The sequence below is a fragment of the Heliangelus exortis genome, chromosome 1 (genome assembly GCF_036169615.1).
Source record: "Heliangelus exortis chromosome 1, bHelExo1.hap1, whole genome shotgun sequence".
Classification (NCBI taxonomy): Eukaryota; Metazoa; Chordata; class Aves; order Apodiformes; family Trochilidae; genus Heliangelus; species Heliangelus exortis.
The window spans coordinates 59,515,881-59,543,823 of record NC_092422.1 but is presented as its reverse complement, the minus strand read 5'-3'; the positions used below and the strand labels follow the sequence as shown (position 1 = coordinate 59,543,823).

Sequence of the window (27,943 nt, the reverse complement as noted above, 5' to 3'; positions counted from 1 at the left end):
GGACAAATTTTTTATTATTTGTCCCTTCTCCATCCCTGGAGATATTTAAAAAGAGACTGGATATGGCACTCAGTGCCATGGTCTGGTAACTGCAGCGGTAGTGGATCAAGGGTTGGACTTGATGATCTCTGAGGTCCCTTCCAACCCAGCCAATTCTATGATTCTATGATTCTATGATTCGATTATGGGGGTGGTGAAACACTGGAACAGGCTGCCTGGGGACACGGTAGATGTCCCTACCTTGGCAACATTCAAGGCCAGTCTGGCTGGGGCTCTGAGCAACCTGATTAATGGAAGATGTTCCTGCTCACTGCAGAGAGGCTGGATTAGATAACCTCAATGATTCAAGCTCTACAACTGCTGATGGAGGGGAAATAAGGCAAAAAGTTAAACGCTGAGTATGCAGAGAAAAGAGCAACTATTTTTCATTTTTCTTTTGCAGCACTGGAGGAAACCACTGGTAATGAATTCCTGCTTCTCCACTGAGTTTTGCTCAAACTCTGGAGCTTGAGGGTTTGGGTTTGAGAAGTGCATTTTGAAGAGCCAATGTTGGTATAAGCATCTGAGGTGGGGAATCAAAAAATCTATTTCTGATACCTATATAAACATCAGTTGCCATCAAGGACTGTCTGGGCACAATAAGCTACCCAGCAGCTTCAACAGAACAGCACATCTCAGCCATTATCCCAAGGCTCCAAGCTCAGCTAACCAAACACTAAGCACAAATACATAATTTATTCTTTCTGTCAGGGCAAGTCACTTGTGGCTTTGGTACACTTCCACGATGCACAGGAAGAATCCTGCCTGGAACATTTAGTAAAGTACAAACTAGAAAGGTAGAGAAGCTGTTAAAGAGAAGACCAACCCAGCAGACTACTGCCAGCTAGGAAGTAGGTGGGAGAAAATAATACAACTGAGTTGTCAAGATATCCCTGCTGAGCAATTTAGCCAGCATGGCTGTGATTCAGGCTGCAGTTTCAAAGATACCCCATACACCCATCTGAGCTCACTGTCCTTCTGGCCTTGGCCCTCTACCTTCAGAAGAACTGACCCCCTTACCCTCATTTCCATTGCATCAGTACTTTCAGCTGCAAGGCAAGTCAGGCTGACAGAGGAACTCCATGACACAAGGGAAAAAACAGCATTTTTCCAGCAGATCCTGTAAGCTGATCTGCATCCCTGCAGGGCTGCACAACAGCAAAGTGGACAGAGGAAAAATGGTGAGAAGACAGTGCAAACATAATGCAAAGGAGAGGCCAAGACTGTCCAGAGAAAGGCTGCAGTAATATTGCCCTGAGCTGACAAGAAATCACGAGGTCAGATCTTTATGAAATGGGAATGGCAACACTGCTCTGGTGGGAGGGGAAAAAAGGAAAAGAAAAAGAAAAAAAAAAAGGAAAAAAGAAAACAGACCTAATATTTTGAGTGTTCAGTGCAGAAGAAATACCTGATCAAGTATGCCAGACAATAAAAATAAGCAAAAATTACTTTGATTTGGCTTCTACTAAATGAAATAAAATGTAATACTTGCCTTAGAGGCTCATTCTCAGAACAGGGAATTTTGAAGTGCCCACAATTCTTACTTTGAAACATTGCTATTGAATCCTCAGTGGTCTTCAAGTTTGGATTGACAACATTTTTTCCCACAATTAAATTGCTCACTAATACAAGAACAGCCAGTACCATTAATATTATATTAACATTCACGTTCTACTGATTTTCATTCCACATGATTTCTTTGATCTAGAGATTAAGCAACATACTGATACATCTAGACAGATATTTAGATACTCTTAGATATGATGAAAGAAGAAAGAATATTTATTACTGAAAGTAATAACCCTTGCAAGAATCTTTTCCTAAACATCAAAGGAAAGGAAGTTGTAATCTGTAACAGAAATGGCCTTTGTGGAAAATAAGTCTGAGTTCCTTACAGAAGACTACTTTTGATTCAACTCCCTGAATGCTTTTGAAAATGCACTTTAAAAATGTGACTGGATGTTACATATGATTATTAACCCTTTTTTGCCATATAACCAGCGAAGCTAAGTTTGTATTGCACACATGGACAGAGTTAATTTAGCTGAAAAGCAAAATCCTTCTTTAGTGTTCTCTGATATTTTTGTATTCTCATTTTCTGTCTTGTACTTTCCATCAGGCATGCTGCATGATAAGGACTCAAGCCTGTGTCCTTTCAAGCTTACACAGAAAAGATTCCTCTCCAAGGACTGGAACTGTGTAAAAGGAACCACCAATTTCACTGACATCTTCTGCCTAGAAATTGGTATAGAAGCATTTTCTCAGTCATACATATACTCTGCTTTTTACACGGGTGTGTAGAGAGACCTCAAGGGGAAATAGTTTAAAACTTGAAAAGAGGAGGTTTAGGTTAGACATTAGGACAAAATTCTTTCCTGTGAGGGTGGTGAGACACTGGCACAGGTTGCCCAAGGAAGTCGTGGCTGCCTCCCTCCCTGGAAGTGTTCCAGGCCAGGTTGGATGGGGCTTGGAGCAACCTGGTCTAGTGGGAGGTGTCCCTGCTCATGGCAGAGAGGTTTTAAGTAGGTGATCTTTAAGGTCCCTTCCAACCCTATCCATCCTATGACTCCATATAACAAAAACACTCCTGAAAATGCAGAGAACTTTCAGTTGATTATTGTGTTATACCAGAGAATGTATCTATTATATACCCCAAAGTCAGGAAATCATCTTACTATACTGACTTTCATTAACATATTATTTGTCATTGCAAAAATACTAGTTTTTTAGTATTTGGGAAGCAGAGAAAATGAATATTCATGGACCTTTGTGCTGCCATGAGTTAATTACTTCTATTGGCTTTTAGTTAACTTCCCTCTTCATTACACTGAACTGCAGCCACAGGACATGGGAAGTAATAAACCACAGAATAAATTTAAGTTATTTATATACACATGATAGGCAGTTAACTCCTTCTCAAGTTCCTAAAATTTTACTAAATACTTATACATAAGATGCTTATGATTGGGATTTTCAGAGAAAACTGATAAACACCCATGAGGCAACCCTGGCTGGGTAATGCTATTAATTAAAGAACAATTTCTTTGCTTCTCTTTTGTCCAAAAAATCCCTCAGAAACTGGGGGTTGGGGGTTTTGCTTTGTTTTTGTGTATTTTGTTTTGTGTTTGGTTGGGTTTTTTTAAACACATTAAATTAAGTCATGCAAACCTAAAGGAAATACAAAGTATTACATTTACATATGCTGTGAAAGATTAATATATACTCCATATTTTAAGAGTATATAATCATGCTTTCAAAACATAAACAGCAAGGTTAGAATTCAGGTAGAAAACTGCACCTTGAGCTTTTCAGTTTCACATTAACTTTCCTAAATTTTGCATTCTTAAAGCTTTAAATTGATTTATCTAGGTTTGATCCTTTCTTGAGCAACCTTTCCCACTCTGCATAAAAATTAAACAAAAATGTTCTTACATGCTTGTACTTCAGGAATGGAATTATTTGACTGAAACTTGTAAGTTTCTTCAGAACAGGCCACTAACAGCATTTTGGAAGTTCAACATTTTCCTTTCTCTTCTCTTTTTGAAAATACATTAATAAGAGCATAGCAATGGTTGTAGTGACCTCAGAGCACTCATGTTAGTAAGATATGAGCAGGCTGTTCTACATCACTGCACAGTCATGAATAAAACCACCCTCCCAAGTACAAAACCATTAATCCATAGGGAAACTTTCAATAATCGTATTTTCTACAATTTTCTGCTTCTGTAAGGTCGTGAGATTAAGTAAGCAATGTACTAATATACAAATACATTATTCTAAAAATATAAGGAAAGGAATTTTAGTTGTATCCAACCGGCTGTCCAGTCCCAAGATTATTCTTGAGCATGATGAAATAAAATGTAAGGGTATTACAAAAAAGCCATAAAATGTCCATGCTTAATTGTCACTTCAGTCACTTCTCAAGTTTTACCAAGGTAATTGCTTCTTAGCTGTATGCATTACTTATGAACCACTTCATGTTGTGTATAAACTGTATTTGGTCATCTTTTTGTCTGCATTTTTCAGCATAGCCCATTGGGAAAGGAAAAAAATTTGAATCTTTAAGGTATGAAATTCCATTTTTCTTAGGCAGAAGCAGCCATAGGGTTCATTCAAAGAGGGAAGGAACAGCAGTTACCTGAAATTCATGAACTGTAAGTAAACTCCCTTTTTGTTTGCCCCAGTGACAATCTCTCCTGACCTGATCATGTTGTTTCCCAACCAAACTCCAGCTCCAAAGGAAACCTGAAGTTGGAACTACACAGTGCTGATCCCAAAGGGTTCCTGTGCTAAAGAACATGAATGGGTGAGATGGTCACTGAGGGCTTTGATAAAATGCCCCAGTGATTGATAGGCAGCAGTTTCTGGAAACTGCAGACCCCTGCATTTGCTTCATACTCCTTAACACATCAACAAAATCAGTGACAATTTCCACTGAAGTTACTCTACAGTGTACCCAAGGGCAGATAACATTAGGCATATTTCAAGTCAATTCTTTCACTTTCTGGTGAATCTTGGAAGCACTTCACTCGCTTGATGACCACTGCTTGCACTTAAGACTTGTTTGAAAAGCAAACAGTAAATTCCCCATCTGATTTGCCTACTGGAGTCCTACAGTTCCTTAGAAAAATGAGTTAAACCAGTTAAGATTCCAGCAGATCCTCCTACACATCTTAAGGATCTCAAAGTAGCATTGTGTTAAGGAATGGTGAAAGAATGCTTAGTCTTAACAAACAAACACACACACAAAAAAAAACCCTACCAGAAATGACCTCACACTTAAACAAGGCTTTGACAAAATTCTGTACTAAGAGAAATTGGAAAGTAGCCATCACATCTGGATTTAGAGAGATCAAATGCATTAACATCAAAGGGCACTTGCAAAGTTCATGTCCAGAAGTTGTGAAGTACACTTTGACAGCTGTAAATCAAGATGAAAGAATCAAGTAGTCAGTTGGCAAAAAACTGTGTAGAGAAATAGCATCGGACCCTGATGGCGGATCGTCAGAAATCAAAGAAGTTACCTGGTACACAGAAGTGAGGAACAAGTACCTTTGCACAAAAACAACAAAAAAATCCTTTCCTGATTTCTTCATTTATTCAAACAGCATTTTTAACCAGATAATTATGACAAGGGTGATGAAATGATAGCAGAAGAGAAAAGCAGTTTTTATACTATGTTAGACTACATACACTCACAGTGCCTTAGTAGTCAAGTGCTCTTTATTAGATTAATCTTAATCTATCGTCTCCTAGGAAAAAAAATTAATTCTAGAATTATAGCCAGGACCTCATGAAATGAAACAAAGGGCACTTGACTTAGTGTCAGAGAGTGCATTTGGTCCTGTGTGAGAGGACTCTGTGGGGAAAGCTTGGTCTTAATAGGCAACACAGAGTTGTCACCTAAGAGCAGAGCTAAAAAAATCTTTTTCATTCCTTCCAGGGAGGTAAATCCTTGTGAAACACAAAAGATACCAGACATAGGCTTCCATCAAATAAACAAGAAGCTTTTCTATAGGTTACATGTGGTGATTTTAAAATTATTTATTTAATATCACCTTCCTATTCTAAGTTAATATTCACATCAGCTTAAGCCTAGGCATAATTTAGCTTGAGGAGACAAACTTTCCTTGTACTAACTCCACTTAAATTCTATACTCAAGTGCAATTATAAAGTCCTTATGTTTTCTGAACAGTTAATATGCATATAGCACAAAAGCAAGCATGCTAAGTAACAGTGCATAAATTCCTGTTTTCCATGTTTTCCCTCACTTATATCTGATGTGCTTTTCTGAAGGAGAGGGGGAATTTAGATGAACATCACTTTCACATGCTGGTTACTGGGAAGCTGAATTGTTCAGTGCAGAACTCCAGGATTATTCTGCATCTCCTCTTGCCATATACTTAAAAGACAGTATGTTCAACATGAAAGATTTTGTTCTGGATTTTGAAAGAAAAGAAAAAAGGACAATGTCAGGTTGGGCTTCTTTTTATTGTTAAAAGATCAAAGCATAACATTTCAACAAATACAAGAAATTTGAGGGGTTTCTGACATTACAAACATCTGAATCATCAAGAGAAAGTGTTGAGCTATACACAGTCTGACATTAATCCATCAATTTAATGTACATTAGTACATGCTTAAAACATGGCTAAAATACAGAATCACAAAATAAGTACCTTGATGCTTCTAAATCTGAGACAAGTAAGTCAGAGAATTGACTGCAATAAATTTCCAATGAATGACTATACACTCAAATTACAACCTCAGGGCACAATTATTCCAGAAGCACTGGTAGCTCCTTATGTCTGGTGCATTCACATTCTATCTGGCGAGAATTTTAATTCTGAGAACTTAGTAAAAACATTTTTAAAAATGTGACATCTCACAAATGTGAAGAAACAAGTTCAGTCTTCACGGGAATATATGGATTGCTTGCCACTTCAGTCCTTAATTGTTTGTATGTTTTACAAATCTTTACAAAACTAATTTGTATTCATTTTGGTTTCAAAAACGTAAGTACATCTGAAAAATAAAATATGACTCTACCGATGGGTAATACAAAGACATGAACACGTATTTAAAATTACTTTTGAAAGTAAATCATTTCAGTAATACAGCCATAAGACAAGTTAAACATAGTACAATAAACCATGCATCTTCTGACTTGTCAGATCAGCTAAACTACTTGGTTAACATACAGCAACAGTTTTGAACACTTCGGTAAATTCAGCTTTCCTAGCACAAGGGAAAAAAACCAGATTAAATTTGTTCTTCAAGTGGTTCAAGGGTGTCCATGTGCTTTTTCGGTGTATCATCACTATGACGGCTTTGGCAGTGGGTTAAATGTTTCTTAAAGCCTCGGGGGAAATTTGATTCAAAATTACAACGTGGACACTTCAACAAACTCTGACCATGAGCAGCAACATGGTTTTTAAGAAGAGACTCCAAGAGAAATGCTTTGCCACATATTTTACATTTGTATGGGCTTTGAACGTTATGCTTATTAACTAAATGGTGCAAGACAGCACCTTTCTTCATTGCACGACAGCAACAGATTTTACAATAATACTTTCCCTTGCCACGCTTCATGTATTTTGCTATTTCTTCCTCAGAGATGAAAGCTTCTTTCTCCTCAGTAAACTGCAGCACACACTGTGGCTGCATGGGCATAGTTGCATCTATTTTGCTCTCTTTGCTGTAATCAGATGACTCCATATCATATGGCTCTTGATCACTGTTGGATTCTTGCTCCTTCATCTCCATCGAGTCCATCTCCAGTTTTCCACACTCGCTGCTATTTAGTTCAGAATCTGAGTTTTCCTGGTTTTCCCTCTTGGGCTTCTTTTTTGGGCAAGAATATAACAGGTCTTCTGGTGATTCTTTGGCTAACATTGATTGTTCATCCTGTGAGAATAAATCATCCAGTGGTTTCTGATCATCTAAACTGTGTGAAAGGAAGTCACTCTCACCAGACTCACTAGGTGTCTGGGGCTCAGAGGAAAAACTGTGAGCATATTTGTGAGGCTCGGAAAACAGGATGTTCTTCTGGATTTCAGAAGACACAGTAGTTTCAGCACGTCTCTGGACATCAGAGGATAAAGCAGCAGCAGGTTTCTGCATCTCAGAATATACAGCATGCTTCTGAAGATCAAGGGAGACAGCAGATTTCTGGGCGTCAGTATAAAGAGCTTGTTTGGGGGTCTCAGGAGAAATAGAAGGAGTAGGTTTCTGGGACTCAGTAAAGAAGCCATGTTTCTGAATTTCAGGAGAAACAGATTTGTGAGACTCTGGAAAGGAAGTAGGCTCCTGAACTTCAGAGGAAATGGAAGCAAGTTTCTGGGCTTCAGAAAATAGGGTGTGCTTCTGGACTTCAGAAGAAACAAGAGCAGATTTCTGGCCTTCAGAACACAGGGCATGTTTTTGACCTTCAGTAGAAACAGCAGAAGTAGACACCTGATTCTGGGGCTCAGAAAAGACACCACGTTTCTGGACATCAGTAGAAACACTTGGATTAGATTTACGAGACTCTGGGAAGAGAGCTCTTTTCCGAGGTTCAGTAAAATGAGCCCGCTTCTGAATCTCAGAGGAAGCAGCAGAAGTGGATTTCTGAGTTTCAGAAAAAAACATTGATTTTCGGGACTCGGAGAGTTTCCAAGATTCAGGAGATACCGAAGCACCAGGCTTACGGACTTCAGGGAAGAAAGAAGCCTTCCAAGAGTCAGAGGAAACAGTATGACTAGACTTTCGAAGCTCAGGAGAAACAGGGGGAGAATGCTTCCACGTGTCAGGGGACAGAACAGGTTTCCACCCTTCAGGGTAAACAGATGAGATGGGTTTCCATGGCTCAGAAGAAACAAGAGTAGACTTTTGGGATTCAGAAAAGGACGTAGATTTCCACGAATCAGAAGAGAGCCTCCTAGGCTCTGGCGACACAACGGGGCCAGGCCTTCGGGACTCAGGGGCAGACCTCCGGGACTCTACAGACATTGACATGGAAGGCTTTGGAGCCCAGGGAGAAACCGTGGATTTCTGCACCTCATGAGGGGTAGATCTCCACGGCTCAGGGGAAACAGTCGGACCAGGTCTCCACGATTCTGGCGAAACTGCAGGAGCGGGCCTGCGGTTTTCCGGAGAAGCAGCAGAAGCAGGCCTTCGCATTTGGGAAGGATGCCTCCGAGGCTCGGGAGACCCAGCTGGAGCATACCTTCGTGGTTCAGGGGACACTGCTGGAGTAGGTTTCTTTGGCTCCGGTGACACGGCTGGAGAGTATCTGCGAGGCTCTGGTGACACGGCAGGAGAATGGCGCCGGGGCTCTGGTGACACGGCGGGAGAATGGCGCCGGGGCTCTGGAGACACCGCCGGGGAATGGCGCCGGGGCTCTGGAGACACTCCTGGGGAATGGCGACGGGGCTCTGGAGATGCAGCTGGGGCTGGCTTCTGGGGGTCAGGGGACACAGTCGGAGATGGCTTCTGTGGGTCGGGGGACATGGCAGGGGATGGCTTCTGTGGGTCAGGAGACACAGCAGGGGATGGCTTCTCTGAGCCTGGGGATGCAGCCGAGGTTAACTTTTCTGTATCTGGAGGTGTGCCCTGGGCTGACTTCTCAGGATCTGGGGATGTGCTCCGGGCTGACTTCTCTGGTTCTGAGGAAGTAGCTTGTGCTGACTTCTGGGGCTCTGGGGACTCTGATGATTTCTGAAGCTTGGGGGAAACAACAGGTTCAGATTTGGAGAGTTCAGGAGAAAGGGTAGGTTTGCATGACTCAGGGGAAAGGGCAGGTTTCTGTGGCTCCGATGTGATGCTTTTTTTGGAGGGATCTGAATCTCCTTCTACCTGTTCTTTCCGTGCCTCTTTCCACTTGTCAGGTGCTGCATGTTGTGATGTGATGTGATAATACACGTTGCAATACATCTTGCTGGTAAAGAAACATTTGTGGCAGTGAAACAGTTTTGCACTTTTTTGATAAAATATAAGTTTACCCAAACCAGCAGCATCCATTTCATCACAATACTCTGGGTGTATGGTACCCATATGAATTTGTACACTTTCATAGTCCGTTCCTCTGAAGTTGCAGTGATCACATTCTAAGCCTTCTGTGGTTTTACGCAGTATCTGCAACATGTCCATTTTTCTGTGGTCAGTAAGACTTTCCACAGCACTGCACCCTTTCAAGCAGAAGCTTCAGTTCCTGCAATAAGGGGAAAAAAAACAGTATAGTTACGTTTTCTCATTCTGAAGTAACCACACATGCTTTTTTCCTCATCCATCTTACAACATGTATCTTCAGGTACTAACTACTTCACAAAGAAATCCAAATACAGCTGTCTCTAACTTCTGCAAATCATTTTACATCAGAAGAATTTGAAAAACAAAGCTTACATTTAACAACAGGCCTTCCTATCTATGTAAAAAAAAACCAAACAACCCAGCTGTAAGCAAATGATAAAAACAGAACCCAGGTGATGAAAAGCTAAGTTTATATTTCATTTGACAAATGTGACTTGCTTTCTCAGTTGTCTTTTCTTACCATATTTGAAATGGTTCTATTTACATTATATTTGTAAACTGGAAAAAAAATTACTTTGAAACAGTGACACTGAGATAAAGCCATTTCAAAACTTTATTTTCATCATACAAGTTCAAAACAAATTAGTTGGTTTTGACAAGGACAAAAAAAAAAAAACCTTCAAGAAGAAATTAGCAGCCTAAAGCCTAGGCTTTGTTTTCATCTACAAAACACTTTTCCTTTCACTAACTGCACGAAAAACAAAACCCTCTCTGCTATTAAAGACTTTATTCATTATGAAACCATCCATTAATTCATCTCCTGCCCTAGTACCAACAGAAAATACTACTTAAAGAAAACAGCAGTGCCATTTTTTTTTCAGTTTGTGTAGTTGACAGCCCTCTGTATTCATATTGTTTGCCTCACCCCAAGGAAAAAGAAAAATTTCCCAAAATTACTGGTTTTGTAAGACTTTAAAAAGAAACAACAAAACCAAACATCAAAAGCCACAACACAGAAAGGTAGCACCTGAAATGCTAATAATTTTTAATGATTTAGCTAGATCCCACTATTTCCAACAGGATTTTCCCAGATTAATAACTACAATAAGCAGAAAACCAATTGTAATAATTCTGCTAGTAACTTTCAAGTAAATGTGGGAGGTATATCTATGATGAAAAGGAGTATTTGGATATTTATGTGAAATTTATGGGCTTTTTTCTTGCAGTTTCAAATTAAATTATCATGCTGAAATACCAACCTAATCTGGGGGGTCTTATAAGACACACTGTTAATTTTTGTGTCATTTTAACATTTTTCCCATCTAATACATATCAATCTAACAGCTAATCTAAAAATATGTAACCAAAGCAAGTACTCTTAATTTATTCCTAAAGCATTTTTACCCTGGTTTCTTATGGAAATGAGGCTTACACAAACACACTGCCCTACAGTCTCTGTCAATCAAAGTGGACAAAGCAATCCAGTCTCATTTAAAATTTCCACAAGTTTCATGAAAATCAGGAACTGAGTTTACAATGAAAGAAATGCCTCCACTTGAGGCTGAACATTTTGCTTAGCAGATCCTGGCTCTGTTTAGCCTGTAATCAGTACATACCTGGTCACTGTGCATATAGTTTAAAACCTGCAGAACAAGCAGTGATTGATTCAGCTTGTAGTTAGGGAAAATGAGATGAGAATTAAACACTACAGTGGTGAGGTGCTTTGGATTAGGGGCAGAGACAGTGCTGCTAAAGGATACAGGAAAACCAAACCAAACCAAACCAAAACTAACAAAAAACAAAACTAAGTTGACCAGGCTATCACTTCTACCCTCTTCATAATTTCCCTCTTCTTTACATATTACCTAATTGTTGCCCTTTCTGGAGTCTTCTGTAACTGACTTCTCTCAACTATATCTCAACTCACCTCCTATCCTCTCCTTTTATTATTAAGTCCTATCATACTTTACAATGGTAATTTCCATTTTCTTCCAAATGCAACAGTCCCTGGCTCCGTTCCACAAATGTCCAAGTTAGTACTAAGCTTTTTAGCCAGGAGGTTATTCTGGAACTGAAGAAGTTAAAGGAACTTCCTCCTTGTCATTGCCAGACACTGAAAGGCTGACATTTAAGCCTCTGGCAAAAGAAATAACACCAAGAGTTGGTGGTGCTTTCTCTCACACTGATGTCACTCATTCTTTTTAATTTTATAATTTCGGCACACTGCAGCTGGCAAACACTAAAAAAACTGCCTCTTCTGCTGAAATCCCTGTTTAATTGAGGCACACTACTAAGAAAGAAATCTCTTTGGTATAGCAGCACCTTAGACCATGACACCATGGAATAGTAAATCTAGTTTTAGAATAGCAGCTGTTGGGTAAGTAACAAAGTTGAACTGGGCTGCACCACCATTAACTTGTGCTGTTGATTTCAATTTGTTGAAACACTTCCTGAGGCATAAACTCTGAAATGTTGCTGGTTCACTTAGCATACACCAGAATAGCTAATCTGTAAAATTTTGTTGTCAAAGCCCCCTAATCCCTTCTCACTTTGAGCTCAAATGCCACTGTCTCTACATTGTTCTGATTACTGCCCTTCTCTATACTCAGGTCTGTCACACAAATAACTCTGCTCCATGTTTCTTTGCCATCAGCTCCTGCATCATTGGTTTGTACTGGATACTGCCTTGCCTACTTGGGTGAAAGCCAATGGAACAGCATGGAAAACAGTCCCACCCCAGCAGAGCCAGTCAGACTAAAAACCACATACTTAATAATCATGTCCCTAGGGCTTTGGACCTGGAGGAACAGTGATGTTACTCTGTGCTCAGTGGCATCTTTTTGGCAACACTAAAAAAGACTGACCATGCTCCTTCTGTGTAAATGCTTTATTTCATAGAATGGCTTGGGTCGGAAGGGACCTAAAAGATCATGTTCTTTGCCATGAGCAAGGACACCTGCCACTAGACCAGTTTGCTCAAGGCCCCAGCCCACCTGGCCTTGAACATTTCCAGGGAGGGGGCAGCCACAACTTCCCTGGGCAACATCAGACATCAGTGGGAACTAACTCTGCACTCATACCCATAAAACTCAAACCCATAACAAGGGTAAGGACAATAACTGGTGTTATTGAACTGGCAGGACACTCCATGTGAACTGTATAGAACTTGACCAAATACTAAAATCTAAACATAGTTCTGATTGTCTGAAGCCCTTTGAGAGAAAGTATGAACTTCTGCATGAAGATTACGTTGTCATAAGAGACAGGTCACCCATGAAATACAGAAGGCAGGTGGTCACAAGAGTATCTCCTAAGCCTAAAGAATCCCAGGAGAGACAAACAAGCTGTCATTCATCCAAGTACAGGTAACTGCTGTCCTTTGTAAAAAGGACACTTCATCATTGCCCCTATTAAAATTAATTTATAGCACGTGTCATGCCACAGCAGCTATAGCTGAGGCTGTGTGCCGCTTGCCTCTTCCACGTCTGCAAAGCACACCACATACCTTAACCACTATTTCTGCATTCCCTCCTAATTTTCTCACTTTTCATGGCTGCAACCCTGGAAAAAAACAGATAGAGCCAAACAGAACTAATTAGCTATTCTGCAAACACACTGTAATTGAAGCAGAAGCCTGAAGTCCAAAGTTTATGCTCAGTCCTGGGTCCGCCTCCAGTCTCCACTTCAACACAAAGTGCTAAAGATTCAACGATTCTGGAGTTTGCAACACTAAACTTTAGCTTAAGGCCAGCAAGACTCATTTAGAGGCTTCCTGAGATAAAAAGATTCCCACTAAAATCTACCTGAACAGACAAGCTCACTATATCCACAGGTACCAAGTACAGTAACAGATGAGCACCAACTCTTTTACTCACTTGAAATGACACAGATCAATGTTCATCACTCAGGTTAAAGCCTGCTTGAAGGCACCCAGAGATCTCAGCAGTGGGATTACCAGACTCTACTACTGCTCCATCAAGCACCTCACCCCATTTGCCTTTTTTCATGCCTGTCTACAGGTTCCTACAGCCAGCCCTCTCCACAGAGATGCTGAGGATCCTCTCACCAGCTTCTGTGCCCTGCATAGCAGTTCTTGCCATAATCTCCTCTGCAGCAAGAAAAACAGAAAAACAACAGTGGAAAGGGATCAGTAATGAGGACCCATATACACCTGAGAAAAGAACAACCACCACTACTTTTCTTGATTTGTTCTCAGCATCCCAAAGGCCAGTCATAATTTAGCAGAAAGAAGTGCCCAAAAATCCAACAGGCAATGACATAACTGCTGGTTCTGAACTTGGGATCTGCAGCCACAGAGTACAGTCAAAAAGCATCAACAATCTCTGCTGAGCTCATGGGAGATTCCACTGATGATCTCGATGATTGGAATTTTCTTTGCCTCAAAAGACAATTTAAAAGTGAATAGCCATGGCTAGGGTGGGGGGAGACACCTTGATTGTTCTGATGCTAATGAACCTGGCTTGGGAGTAGTGGGCAAAGATGCACTGAAGGCTTTGATGAGTCAGATGGAAGTCCCCCCCAGGCAGCGCTGGTGGGGAGACACCTTGATTGTACTGATGCTAATGAACCTGGCTTCTGCAGCAGCTGACTGACAGCTCCCCTTAGGAACAAAGGAATTTAGGGGTATATATGGCTGTCCATGCTGGTGTTGTCCTACACTGACCCACCACTGTCTAGCATCAGGTCCTGTCCAGGATCAGAACACCATCTTGAAGAAAACTCACCAGACAGCTGGACCCCTGGTGGTGACTCTGACTCTCTCGCCCATTTCTCTCTTTCTTTCCCACTTTCTTACTCTTCTCTCTCTCTCTCTCTTCTCTGTTCTTTTCTTGTATCTTCTTTTCCTCTCCCCCTCTATTGCCTGGCAACATATTCCCCATACTTTCCAATGTGCCAACTGTCCAATAAGAGGTTATGCTTGCACCAGACCTTTGATGGTTGGACTTTGTTCTTGTGGATCAAAACAAAAAATAATTTCATGTTACTCCAGACCATCACAGCTCATGTTAAGACTGAGCAATAGCAGTCCTAAGCTAATGCACAGAGCAGCCAAAGCTCCTGGTACCTTCCCAGACAGTATGGAATGCACCATCCATAAGGATCTCACTACAGATCAAGCCATAATTCCTACAGCCTTTCAAAAACATCCTAGTCATAGAAATGTGAGAGAGATACTGTGTAAAAGAAAGAATCCACACATGGAATAACACAACACTGACCCTGGCAGTTACCAAGATGTCTCCATTTCTCAGCACTATTCCAATTTTGTAGCTAGACATCTACTAACCATTTCAGGTTATTTTAAATAAACACATTCTACATTACCAGAGAATCTGCTAAGTTGGAAGAGACCCATCAGGACCAAGTCCAATTCCTGTCTCTGTGTAGGGCATCCCAAGAACCACACCATGTGCCTGAAAGCATCATCCAAACGCTTCTTGAACTTGGGCAGGGTTGGTGCCATAACTGCTTCCCTGGGAAAGCTGTTCCATTGCTCAACTGCCCTCTGGGTGAAAAACTTTTTCCTAATATCTAGCCTGAACTTCTCCCAGCACATCTCCCTACCATTCCCTCAGGTCCTATTGTTGGTCACCACCGAGAAGAGTCCAGTGCCTGCTCCTCCTCCTTCCATAGTGAGGAAGCAGTAAGCTGTGATGAGGTCTCCCCTCAGTCTCCTCCACTCTGAACAGAACAAGGGCCTTTAGCCATTCATCATATGGCTTTCCCTTTAAACCCTTCACCAGCCTCATAGCCCTCCTCTGGACACTCTCTATTAACTCTACGTTGTTTTTGTACTGTGGTGCCCAAAACTGCACACAGGTTTTTTTTCTTCTACAGAGAAGGAGCTGTGACTGTTATGAGGCAGTACTGCAGGGAACCAATGAAGAGTTTCAGGCTAGACTGGAGATAGGAGATAGACTGCCTGTGCACACAGAAAACTATAGGATGCTTTCATATGACATGTGGAATTTCAGACCACAGCAACAAGTCTATCATATTCTTCAAAATCAGACCATCCTGGTCCTCACTGGCAGATGGACCTATATGTATTTTCCTCTTGATAAAGAACCAAGCTTTGTGAGACATGAGCAGAGAATGAGGGCATGCAGCATACACCAATGATGCCAGCACAGCTAGAAAAGCCCACAAGAAGAAAGCCCTCTGTGTCTACCTACAACCACATTGGATCCCCTCTACCAGTCACTGAAGGATGGCTGTTCATCTTCATCAGCCTTCTAAGTTTCTTGTAGCCAAACAGTTCAGCTTCTATCATTGAAGATGGTACAGTGTGTTCCCAGCACAAAAGAGCTGGAAACAGCTGCATCTTTGCCTCTACTAGCAGGAACAGATCCAGACTATTGCTGTGTTTAAGCAAAAGGAAAAATGACATGTTCTTGCAGTGCCAAAAAATAAATGGCAATCTGGTGGCAACACGATGCTTCTCTTGAAGCTATGTTTTTGTGTTGTGACTGGCAAAAGAAAGTGTCTAGCTCCCAGAGGGGGCTGCACACAAACATCCCCTCAGTGCAGCAGAGCAGGCACTTGCAGCAGCTGAGAGGGTCACTTCCAACACACACGAACAAGACAGGCAGTGCTGTGATCTTGCTAATCCAGAGGTGTTCACAGGAATCTGACTGCATCCTCACAACCAAACTCCTGGCTACCTGCCCATCTATACAGCCTAAGTTCTGTCAGCAATGATCAAACCTTTAAAAATTACACACCTGAAAAAAGGAACTAACACCTTGACTGGACCGGTCACTGAAATGGTGAGGTACTCTGTGAGAACACATGAGACACCAGATCCAGGCAGGAAACAGCTGTGTTACATGGTCCCATGCTTCCAGGGAAGGTTCAAGTCAAAATAAAAGTGGACAGTGACAATACTCGATGCACATGCAGACAACTTAAAAAACATGAAATGGACAGAACTGCAGCCATCCTGCAAGGTTTCCACCTTCACCAAGAGAATGACAAGTCTACATAGCAACACTACTTTATAATACACAATCTAACAATAACTACAGAGTAATATCAACATACCTATGGCAGATTGAGGGTAAGAAAAATTGTACTTCTGATCATAGAATCATAGAATTGGCTGGGTTGGAAAGGACCTCAGAGATCATCAAGTCCAACCCTTGATCCACTACCACTGCAGTTACCAGCCCATGGCACTGAGTGCCACATCCAGTCTCTTTTTAAATATCTCCAGGGACAGAGAATCCACTACTTCCTTGGGCAGCCCATTCCAATGTCTGATCACCCTCTCCCTAAAGAAATTCTTTCTAATGTCCAACCTAAACCTCCCCTGGCACAACTTGAGACCGTCCCTCTTGTCTTGCTGAGAGTTGCCTGGGAAAAGAGACCAACCCCCACCGGCTACCCCCTCCTTTCAGGGAGTTGTAGAGAGTGATGAGGTCTCCCCTCTGAGCCTCCTCTTCTCCAGATATAAGGCTTTCTAATTCCATGTTCATAATAGTGCATAGATGCCTTCCAAAAATGGCCCCAAAACCAAGAGCCACTGTACCTACTGAAGCACACAGGCTGTCAGGAAACGTACATTATGGCTGTGAATCTTGTGATGCCAGACAAAGAATTTCATTTCCAGTATCTCAAAAGCAAATCAAGTTGAAGGAGAACTTACAGAGAATAAAAATTAAATCCAGCATCTCTGTATTAATCAATAATAATCAACTCAGAACTCAAGCTTCCAGTTACCCCTCTCGTTTTTAAGAGAGCTGAATGCTCATCAGTTAACATCCCATATACACAGTCAAGCATCAAGTCTTTCTAAGACCTGTACCAACTACTACAGGCAACCACTCCCTCTGCTGACCTACAGGCTCCAAAAAAGTGAGTGCAGGTAGCACAAGTGACCCTCCTTCAGTTCAGGAGTCACCTCTAAAATACCACTAAGGTATACTCACTTCATCCATCCCTAATGAGGTAAGGCAGCAACCCAGTGACAAAGAATCATAGAATGGTTTGGGTTGGAAGGAACCTTGAAGATCATCTAGTTCCAAGCCCCCTGTCACAGCCAGGGACACCTCCCACCAGACCAGGATGCTCAAAAGCCCCATCCAACCTGTCCTGGAACACTTCCAGGGAGGGGGCAGCCACAGCTTCCCTGGTTTGCAGCTGTCTCGCCGGTCTCACAGGCGATGCGGTCCCACCTTGCAGCTGTCACGAGTGCAGAGGGCAGCCCCGGGAGGGACACGGCCGTGCAGAACTCGCTTTCCTCAGGCATCGGTCAGCGTTTCACGATGAGGGAGGCAGAACTCGTCGTCTGCTCCATCTGCTCCGCACTCTCCCGGCCTTTGCTTAACTTTCTTTCGGGGAGGGGGCGTCTGCGGACTGGGCGTCCCCGGACAGCCAGCCCGTTTCACCCCTGCCCGTTCTCCCGGGGCCGCTCGCCCTGCGAGTGTTCCAGCCCAGGTTGGATGGGGCCTTGACCAACCTGCCCTAGCGGGAGGTGTCCCTGCCCGTGCAGGGGGGGTGGACAAGATGATCTTTAAGGTCCCTTCCGACCCAAACCATTCCGTGATTCCCGTCTCGCCGAGCGCTCTGCCCCCCGCCTCCCCTCTCTCTCCTCCCGGGCCGCGGCGGCACCGCTTGCGTCCCCCGCCGGTTTTGTTTCCCGGCACCGGCAACCGAGCGCTGCCCGCCTTCGTTACCCCAACCCAGCCCTCCAAACCCCCAAGGGCCGCTCCGCTCCCCGGCGCGACGCCGCGGCGGGGGCTGGACAAGGGGAAGGCCCAGGCCCGGTGCCCAGGGGGAGGGGAGCGGGCCGGGCCCCGGGCGGCCGCTCCGCTCTGTGCGTGCGCCGGCGGCGGGAGCGATGCGGGGGTGAGGGGGAGCTCCCCCCAGCCCGCACTCACCGTTGAAGCACCTCCAGGGCGGTGGCGAGCCGGGCCGAACCGGGCCGGGGGGGGAGGAGCCGTGCGCACCCCCGCCAATGGCGGTGACGGCAGCAGGCCGGACCGGCAGCGCTCGCGGGCTCGGGCCGTGCGGGGGGCGGGGAGGGGGAAAAAAAAGGAGGGGGGGGGGAGGCGAAGCGGGGCGGGAAGGGGGGGGGGAGGGGGGCTGGGGGAGGAGGCGCGCGGCCGAATAGCGGCCGCTTTATCGCTCCCCCGGGCCCGCCCGCCGCCCAACCGGAAGCGCCGGCGACGAGCGAGGCCTCGCCCCCCGCCGGTGGGAGGTGGAGGCGGGGGGTAGGGGTTTGCAGGGCGCGGTGGTGGTGATGAGCCGCGATCCCGGCGGAGGGAGTGGGGGTTCCAGGGTGCTTACTCTCCTTCCCCCTTCGTCCTCCTCCGGGATCGGGATCGGGATCGGGACCGGGACGCGGCGCCAGCTCTCCGCGTTCCGCCCGCCCGACAGGGGGCGCTGCGTGCACCGGAGGGTCTCCTCCCGGTGCAGCCGTTGAGAGGCGTTGGGGGTTGGAAACCGGGGCGGGCAGAGGGTGGCGGAGGCCGCGCTCCAGCGGAGTCCTTTGGCCCCTCGTCACGGCTCGGTCGCTTTCTTCTTGTTCCGTTTCGCTGGGGGCCGAGGCCCGGCGGTGTCCCGCCGCCAACATCCCCTGCGGAGGGAGCGGTCCCGGTCGTTCCTGGGCGGAGGGGAATTGTAACGCAGCCCCGGGAGCACGCTCGGGCCGCCTCCGGGCTTCCTCTCGGCCGGGGTTGCGGGCGAGCGAGGTAGGCGAGTCCGTGTTAGGCAGAGGGACAGCCCGCAGAGCTGGGGAGAGGCGGCGGGAAAGGTTGGGCCGCTTCGGGTCGGGGCTTCCAGGCTTCCAGCGTGTGAGAGGGGAGAGGGACCGGGGCTCCGTGCCGCCCAGCAGGCTGAAGTGGGCCGGGGAGGGGTCCCCGGGGAGCGGGAGGCAAAGCGCAAGGAACACGCTCTCCCTCGGGTGTGACTGCCACAGCGTTCGGCTCTGTGGTGTCCCGGGGTAAGGTTCAGCTTAGGAGATCTCATCTGGGTGGTTACTCGTGCTTTTTGTCTGGTTTGGAGGAGGCAGAGGATCGACCTCATTGTTCTCTTCAGCTTCCTGAGGAGGGGAAGGTGGAGAGGGAGGTGCTGAGCTCTTCTCTCTGGGATCCAGTGATAGTACATGTGGGAATGGTTCAAAGCTGTGCCAGGGGAGGTTCAGGCTGGACATTAGGAAGCATTTCTTTACAGAGAGGGTGATCAGGCTTTGGAATAGGCTTCTTAGAGTGGTTATTAATACCCCAAACTCATGAGTCTTTAAGAGGCATCTGAACAATATGCATTAACTTTTGGTCAGCCCTGAAGTGGTCAAGCAGTTGGACTAGGTGATCACTGTAGGTCTCTTCCAACTGCAAACATTCTGTTCTGTTCTACTCTATACTATACTTCCTACCTGTTCCTTCCCCATGCTGAAGAAGTCTCTTAGAATCATAGAATTGGCTGGGCTGGAAGGGACCTCAGAGATCATCAAGTCCAACCCTTGATCCACTACCGCTGCAGTTACCAGACCATGGCACTGAGTGCCACATCCAGTCTCTTTTTAAATATCTCCAGGGATGGAGAATCCACCACTTCCCGGGGCAGCCCATTCCAATGTCTGATCACCCTCTCCCTAAAGAAATTCTTTCTAATGTCCAACCTAAACCTCCCCTGGCACAACTTGAGACCGTGTCCTCTTGTCTTGCTGAGAGTTGCCTGGGAAAAGAGACCAACCCCCCCCTGGCTACCCCCTCCTTTCAGGGAGTTGTAGAGAGTGATGAGGTCTCCCCTGAGCCTCCTCTTCTCCAGCCTGAACACCCCCAGCTCCCTCAGCCTCTCCTCATAGGATCTGTGCTCGAGTCCCTTCACCAGCCTGGTTGTCCTATCTTCTGAGATTTCTCCCCAGCTCTGCTCCAGAAGAAGGGCTTGAATGAGTAGCTATGTCCCAGCCTAGGCATTGGCTCTCTCACTTTGTGGATAAGAGGCCTTCTGATGACCTTCTGATGGGGGTCAGAGCTGTGGGTTCTTTTGAGATTATTTGACCATCTTAACAAATTTGCGAAAAGTGTGCATCAAATGCAGTTTTTGAAAGTTCATCCAGTTTAGCCAAATTTCCACAGGATGGCATAATCCAACATCTCTGAAACTAGAGAGGCTCCAAGATCAAGCCACAGCAGGACCCGCTTCTCAGCGTAACAGTTGCAAATATTCTTGAGGTGAGCAACACCTGTTCATTTTCCTGTGGAATTTTTTTTCTCCTCATGCTCATTTTTAGAAATGCCTGAGCTGTTTCTCTTGGGAAAACATAGTAAAACAAAAGAGCCTGAGAACATCAGTACTCCCTCAGAGCAGAGGTCTTTCTGGCCCAATACTTGATTTCCCAAGTGGTTTAAATATCATTGCCTTAAGGTGAGCTTGTAAGCAGTGCAGGGTGACTTCTGCCAGGGTCCTGGGAGCACTCATGGGTCTCAGTGGTGGGGACCAGCCTCCCTTGGGATCCCCACACACTGTGCTCCTGCCAAGAACCCAGGGAACATTTGAGCTGGGTATTTCAGCCCAGCCTGGGACCTTCACTCCCTGCCTGGGTGGTGGTGTAGCTGTGCCTGTAGCTGCCCCTGGATGGGTCTGGGACCTGCTCTGCAGAGAGCTGCTCTCCTGGATGGACCCCTCAGAGCTAGGTCATAGCTTGTTAGGTGTAACTCTAGGCAGAACACAGCATGTTCTGTTCTGTTCTAGTCAATTCTGTGTGCTCACTGTGACTGAAGTAGTGGTGAGACTGTTATTTGTCTGAAACACCACGTTTTTTTCAGCTCCAAAACCACTTCAGAGGACACATACCACAAAGGTTAAAAGTGGAAACAGAATCGGATTTGATTTTTCTGGATTTCCTGTAGAGTAGAACATATGTTTGTTGGCTGTAGGATATATATTCATTGTTCCTGTGCCAGGAGTGCCCTTTAGCTCAAACATACCCTCCTTGTTCCCTCGTTTCAGCCATCTCCCTTGTGATGTGTTCTTGGGGAGTCAGAACTTGCTTGGTCTTCCCTCCCTCTTTGTTCTGACCTCTTCCCTCCTGCAGTGTGAAAGCATCTTTCCTGAGGAGGGACAAGCAGCTTTTTGGGTGTACCAGGGGGGGTCTCAGGAGAGCATGCTGCACAGGTGTAGGGTTCCTCTGGCTCTCTGGGACATACTCTGCCTGACACACTCGAGGACAGTGACTGACTTTTACAGAAGCACCACGTAATGTGGATTGTGGTTTTCCCATGATTGACCTAAAAAATAAGTGGTTGTTTCTATCCTTGTCTTTAATTAAAAGAATTCTTGCTACTCGGGCCTCTAGCATGGTATTTGCTTTTTGCACTATCAGATTTTAACTTGTTTTTGTTACTCCAGGTGCTGACTCCTACCTTGATCATGGATGGACATAGTGTGTAAAGTCAGCCCAAACCCAGCTAATAACCTGTTTCCATCTGTGGTTCTCATTTCACCCTGAGTTTTTTTTTTGTCCTTCTCTGGTTTGCCAGCTCTTTCACTTACCTAGCAGTTCTTGTATTAATTTCCAGCTTCTGTAGTTTATCTAATAATTTCCATTGAGTGTGGAATCAAGCACTTCTTTTTATTCCAAACTAATCAGGTGTACCCCATTTGCTACCTTTCTTCTTGGCCAAACTAAGTGAACTTCTTTTTTTATGCTGTTGATTTCTCTGGGTGACCTGGAGTAGATGGAGGATTTCCTTTCGACCTAGCAAAGAGAAGTTTTTCCCCAATGAGATGAACTCCAGACAGATTTTTTTTTTTCCTGAATCAGCAGTTGCAGAGCAAGCATTGCACTAGCAAACAGAGAATACCTACAGTGTTAGAAGTCCTCTTAGCTAGTAATTGAGACTTTTTCATACTGTATGGTTAAATCTTTTTTTCCTAACTTAAGAATTTTTTTTCTCCACATCTAGGGGTTTCATTTGATTAATGAAATTATTCTAAAATTTCATGTCTCCCCCTTTTAGTTGTTATTTATGTGAGAGATACTTGCATATAGTTTGCAGTTCTAGTTAATATTTTTTTTTCCAAAGGAAGATGTAAAAAATTACTATTTTCATCCATGAAGTTTCTCAGTGAAAATGCCCACAGTTTAAAAGCATGCCATATAATCATACAAGACAGCTATTTTGTTTCACTCTATTTCTTCCTGTAGGCCTCTGAATTACTTTCTGGAATTGCCTCTTCAGTCTTATTACAAAGTAATGACTGTAATAAACACAGTAAATCTGTTACCCAGCACTGTAGCTCCAGAGAAATCAGGGTATTGGAAACGTGTCTTAAATACCTAGTGAATACATTTCTACCCTATGTAACATGTTTACAAGCATTTTCTTTTTAGGTATTTGATATTAAATAAGGAACTTCTACATTTTCACTACTTAACAGACTTCAGTGTTTGTATCACAGGATAGTGTTAATAAATTAAGCAAACAATATTGAATCTACTCATCTGTGGAAGCATTTCCATTTTTTATTAACCCCCATTTAATGTTCCCTTTTAAATTGTTTTGGGCTTTGCATTGTGTGCAGGGCTAAATTACCTCTCTGAAGTCTTCCATTTCCTGTTAATAGAGTGTCCTGAGTTGCAGCTTTTCAGGGGAGGGGAGGAAGAACACCCAACTCTGAATTAAATAACGTTGCTGTCATTGGAGCAAGTCCTCTCCCTGCAGCAGCAGGTACAGGAGCAGCAGGGATGCATTTGAAAGGGATGGTGAGCCAGGAGCTGGGAGCCATGGTGGGCTTGGGCTGTTCCCTTACTGATGAGTCTGTGGTTGAGGAAGAGGTCTGAGGTCAAGCCAGGAAATGCAGGGACAGCCAAACCCTTTAGAGCAGGGCAAGGATGGGTTGTGGAGCATCTTTTTGTACCAGCACCTAACCCCTCTCTAAAGTTAATTTCTACCCTTTTGAAGAGTACTTCATTTTTCTAATCGCGGCTGCTAGTTGGAGTTGGACAAAGAATACTGCATTTATAACTGCAGTCTGACATCTTCTGTGCTTGTGGCCATCTGAAGCAAAATAATATTTATATATGTAGCACTAATGAGCCTCTGATGATATTTACATAGTTGAAGGTGTGATATGCAAATGGGATGTGTTAGGAGATCAGGATGTGGCCTAATGAAGTGTAAATAGTGAAATACATCTGGAAAACATTTATTTTTGAGTTATGCAGCAGTGAGGAGATTTGGGAGAGCATTAAAATACTAAGAGAGAAACCTCTCTCAAAGGGAGTTATTGGTAAGAAGATGGCACTTTCAGTCTTGAGGAAGCTGATGAACTTCAGTGAAAAGCCCAAGTGGATGCAGAGAAGACAGAGGAGGTTGTTTTAAGTCACTTAGAAATTATCAGATAAGGCTCGGTAGGTTTCCCATCTGCTTGACATACTCTTACTTTCAAAGGAAACAGTTATTAAAAAAATAATAATAATGACTGGAGAAGTTGAAGTTTCTACTCTCATCATGTAAGACTCAAAGAGCACCACCAATTCACAAGGCAGACTTCCTGCTGATATTTTACATTCTATATTACATCTGGTCTAGAGAGGAGTACTAAATTAGTTGGTGGGGTTTGATTTTTGTTTTTTTAAAATTATGTTTTATTTTGATGTTCAGTGTAATTTTGTGTATAGTCAGTGATTTTGTCCTGTTAAATTTTCTCACCTTTGGCTGGGCCACTCAGGGACTAATACTGAAAATAGAGTCCAGCAGAAAAACTTCCTGGAGCTTAAAGAGCAGTCCTGGCTCACCACAGCTGGGGAGATGAGCCACATCAACCTCCACAAATTCTCTGAAAAAAGCTTACAGACTTTCAATTTTAAATTTAAAGCAGCAGCTAAATTTGGTTAAAAGTTGCATGTGAAGTTGTCAGTACAGTGTTTTAGAGTTGAGTAAGCTTCTTGTAAAAACAGCAACAGGCACGAATACAGTTTTTTTGCTGAATATTTATGTTCCACATTGGTTTCCCATAACACAATAATTTGTGACAGACTGGAGCCCAATTCCAGTTTGACTGATAGGCTGATTTCCATGTTGCTAAATGTTGATGACCTCAGGACTTGGTAAGAAAGAGAGCAGCAGCCATTCAGGAAAGCTATCAAGCTGATGACATTTTTTATTAAATTTAGAGCACTGTATTTTAAAAGCAAGAAAACAGTTGGCACCAGAGTCAGCCGTGAGGTAACCAGACACAAATCCCTTTCCACAGGGATGCTGTATTTCCTTTCAGCAAAGCTGAATTTGCAAAACAGGGCTACTGTTGTGATGAAGCTTTCATGCCACTGCCTGTAAGAAGGCTGCGAGTCTGCATTTATTTGGTGTCCTCAGGAGAAGCATAGAGGAACAAATGAGCACAGCAGCAGGCTGCTCCTGCCTGGCTGGCCTGGTGAGGGGACCAGGCTGCATCCCTGCTGCATCCCAGGTAGCCAAGAAGGCCAATGGCATCCTGGCCTGTATCAGGAACAGCGTGGCCAGCAGGTCCAAGGAAGGGATTCTTCCCCTGTACTCAGCCCTGGTGAGGCCACACCTCGAGTCCTGTGTCCAGTTCTGGGCCCCTCAGTTCAGGAAGGAGATTGAGGTCCTGGAGCAGGTCCAAAGGAGGGCAACCCGGCTGGTGAAGGGACTCGAGCACAGATCCTATGAGGAGAGGCTGAGGGAGCTGGGGCTGTTCAGCCTGGAGAAGAGGAGGCTCAGGGGAGACCTCATCACTCTCTACAACTCCCTGAGAGGAGGGGGTAGCCAGGGGGGGGTTGGTCTCTTCTCCCATGCAGCTCCCAGTAAGACAAGAGGGCATGTATTTAAGCTCTGCCAGGGGAGGTTTAGGTTGGACATTAGAAAGAATTTCTTTACAGAGAGGGTGATCAGACATTGGAATGGGCTGCCCAGGGAAGTGGTGGATTCTCCATCCCTGGAGATATTTAAAAAGAGACTGGATGTGGCACTCAGTGCCATGGTCTGGTAACTGCAGCAGTAGTGGATCAAGGGTTGGACTTGATGATCTCTGAGGTCCCTTCCAACCCAGCCAATTCTATGATTCTATGATCCCTGTGCAGGAGAGATTTGGGCACAGGCTTGGAAGAGTATTCAGCTGCTTCAACCATTGTATGGTGCAGTGGTACCATGAAGAACGTTCTTGCTTCCAGCAGGCGGTGCCCCCTGAGCCCACAGTCTTCCCTACAGATACAGCCCCCATCCCAAACCCCATCCCTGCTCCCACAGGCACTGAGCCATCCCACTGGCATTGCCTGAGATGGCCACCAGCAAAGAGAGACTAAGCTCACCAGTGGAATTTCTCTCCTGGCAGGAGGCACCTCTCATCTCTTTGGGACACTTCAGTGGAGAGCCCCTCGACAGCACTCCATGTTCTGTGTGTTCCAGGTGTTCCTGGTGCCACTCCTGAGCTTGTGTGGCATTTCTCTCCTGACAGGAGGAACTTCTCATCTCCTTGGGACACTTCAGTGGAGAGCCTCTGGACAGCACTCCGTGTTCTGGGTTCCTGGTGCCACTCCTGAGCTTGTGGCAGGTGTGGCATGGCTACAAAAATGCTCAGGTTCTGCTGGTGGTGGTTGGTACCTTCCACAGGCCCCTCGGCTGTGGACAGAAGAGGTTTTGGCTGAGTAAGAAGTTGTCCCCAGAGGTCCTCGAGTGCCAAGCCATAGGGCAGCCAGGGCTCCTCAGGATGGGCCTTGAGATGCAGCCATGGTGCAGGCACCTGTGAGTCTGAATCCAAATGTCCTGCTTGTTTCTTCCATGTAAGTAGAGAAGTCAAAGGCCAGGTGCTTTGCCCCTATGCAGGAGGCTGCATTCACAAGAAAGCAAGAATAAGCAAACGAGCCACAGGAATTCCAGTCGGATAGGGCATGGCAGCTTTGCCTGACAGATACAGATGTTTAGGCCCTGTTTGCTGAGGTTTGACATCCACTTTCTGGTAACTAAGATGGAAAATAAGAAGCTCCGAATGGAAAATCACTGCTAACTAAACAGAGTTTAGTTAAGTACCTGCTAACTAAGCTGTGTTAGTGACCTATAATGCTATAAAAAGGTGCTCATAAGCGAGGCACCGGGGCGCAGGTAACCTCAAGCTGGTGAGCATGTGCTAAATCTCTGCTTTTCTTGGTCATGCAGTCCCTCTCACAGGTGAGACCCTCTCCTCCAGCCTCCCCTGGGCATCCAAAGGGGTGGGAAATAGTTGATTTTGAGTGGACCCTTGTCTGGTGAAGATCTCAGCTCTGTCAAGCACTGCTGCTGGAGAACTTCCCTGGAAAGCCTCCTCCTTGCACTAAGCTGGGCTCTTTCACTGAGGGGAAAGCTTCCCCCATGCTAATGCTACCCAGCTTCTGCCCCAACTCATCCAGGACTCCTGGAAAACATCCTTTCTCTGAAGTCAGGATAAACTTGGCAAACTTGATAAACTTTAGATGGAGCTAAAAGCAAATGATTCTTTAAGAGCAGTTTTACTTAAGCTTGAAGTAATTGAGGTTGGCAGCTCCTTTATGTAGCTTGATATTAAAATTTTTCTCAACTGTAGTTGTCTCTGCTTCTAAAGAATAACAAGTAGCACAGAATCTTACTTAATTTTTAATTAAGTATTAAATTAAAATTGCAGATGATTTCTCAGAATCATAGTCAAAATCTCCTTGCTTTTATTTAATGCTTAATAGTTGTGAAAATACAAGAAATAAGTTCTGATTCTAGAACAATTAGATGTTATGCTAAATAATAAACAGGATGTAAAAATAAATTAATATTTTACTATTTAACTCCAATGACAGAGCAGGTCTTTGTTTCAGACAGCTGAGAAATTTTTAGCCATAAAAGCTAAATGAACATGTTCTGCCCTTCTGGAAACACGCACCTATCATTGAAACCAAAAGAAGCTATATACACACACACACTTTTATATATATACCTCCATATATATATATGTGCTCCATATATATATATGTGCTCCATATATATATATATGTATATACCTACATATATATATATATATTTTATATAAATGTGCCTACATCAGAGGGCAGAATTTGGCCTAGATCTTACAAAATAATAGTTTGTAGTTTACATTCAAGTGTGTTTATTTTTTAACAAATAGAAGTGCAGAATGTTTATGTACCATAAGTTTGCCAAATCCTGCAATTGCAACTTCTATGTAACATTAGCATATAAAAAGTCATCACTGTACAACCACTTTTTTTTTTTTTTTTTAAACTCAGTGTCAAAAACATAAAAACCAGCTAATTTATTAAAACCACATAAACTGTTTAAGTGCTGAGGTTTGCGTTAGCTTTCTCCTGTTTTAAGCACAAGACTCTATTAAAACAAAAAAGGCAAAGGTGGCTCAGAAAGTGACAAACACCAACAACACACTCAT

At 44.2% G+C, this 27,943-nt stretch overlaps 1 protein-coding gene and 1 long non-coding RNA gene across 2 annotated transcripts; one reads left to right on the top strand and one right to left on the bottom strand.

Annotated features, from left to right (window-relative positions):
• Positions 1 to 31: 31 nt before the first annotated feature.
• On the top strand, positions 32 to 23,010 carry LOC139796376 (uncharacterized). The gene is made up of 2 exons (XR_011725981.1): positions 32 to 193; positions 21,183 to 23,010. It is a non-coding gene; the product is annotated as an uncharacterized lncRNA (long non-coding RNA).
• CHAMP1 (chromosome alignment maintaining phosphoprotein 1) lies at positions 6,013 to 18,740 on the bottom strand. Its single transcript, XM_071744274.1, has 2 exons — positions 18,454 to 18,740; positions 6,013 to 9,731 (listed from the first exon to the last, which is right to left on the bottom strand). Exon 2 carries the CDS (start codon positions 9,668 to 9,670, stop codon positions 6,803 to 6,805), a length of 2,868 nt encoding a protein of 955 aa, XP_071600375.1. The 5' UTR covers positions 9,671 to 9,731; positions 18,454 to 18,740; the 3' UTR covers positions 6,013 to 6,802.
• Positions 23,011 to 27,943: the final 4,933 nt, after the last annotated feature.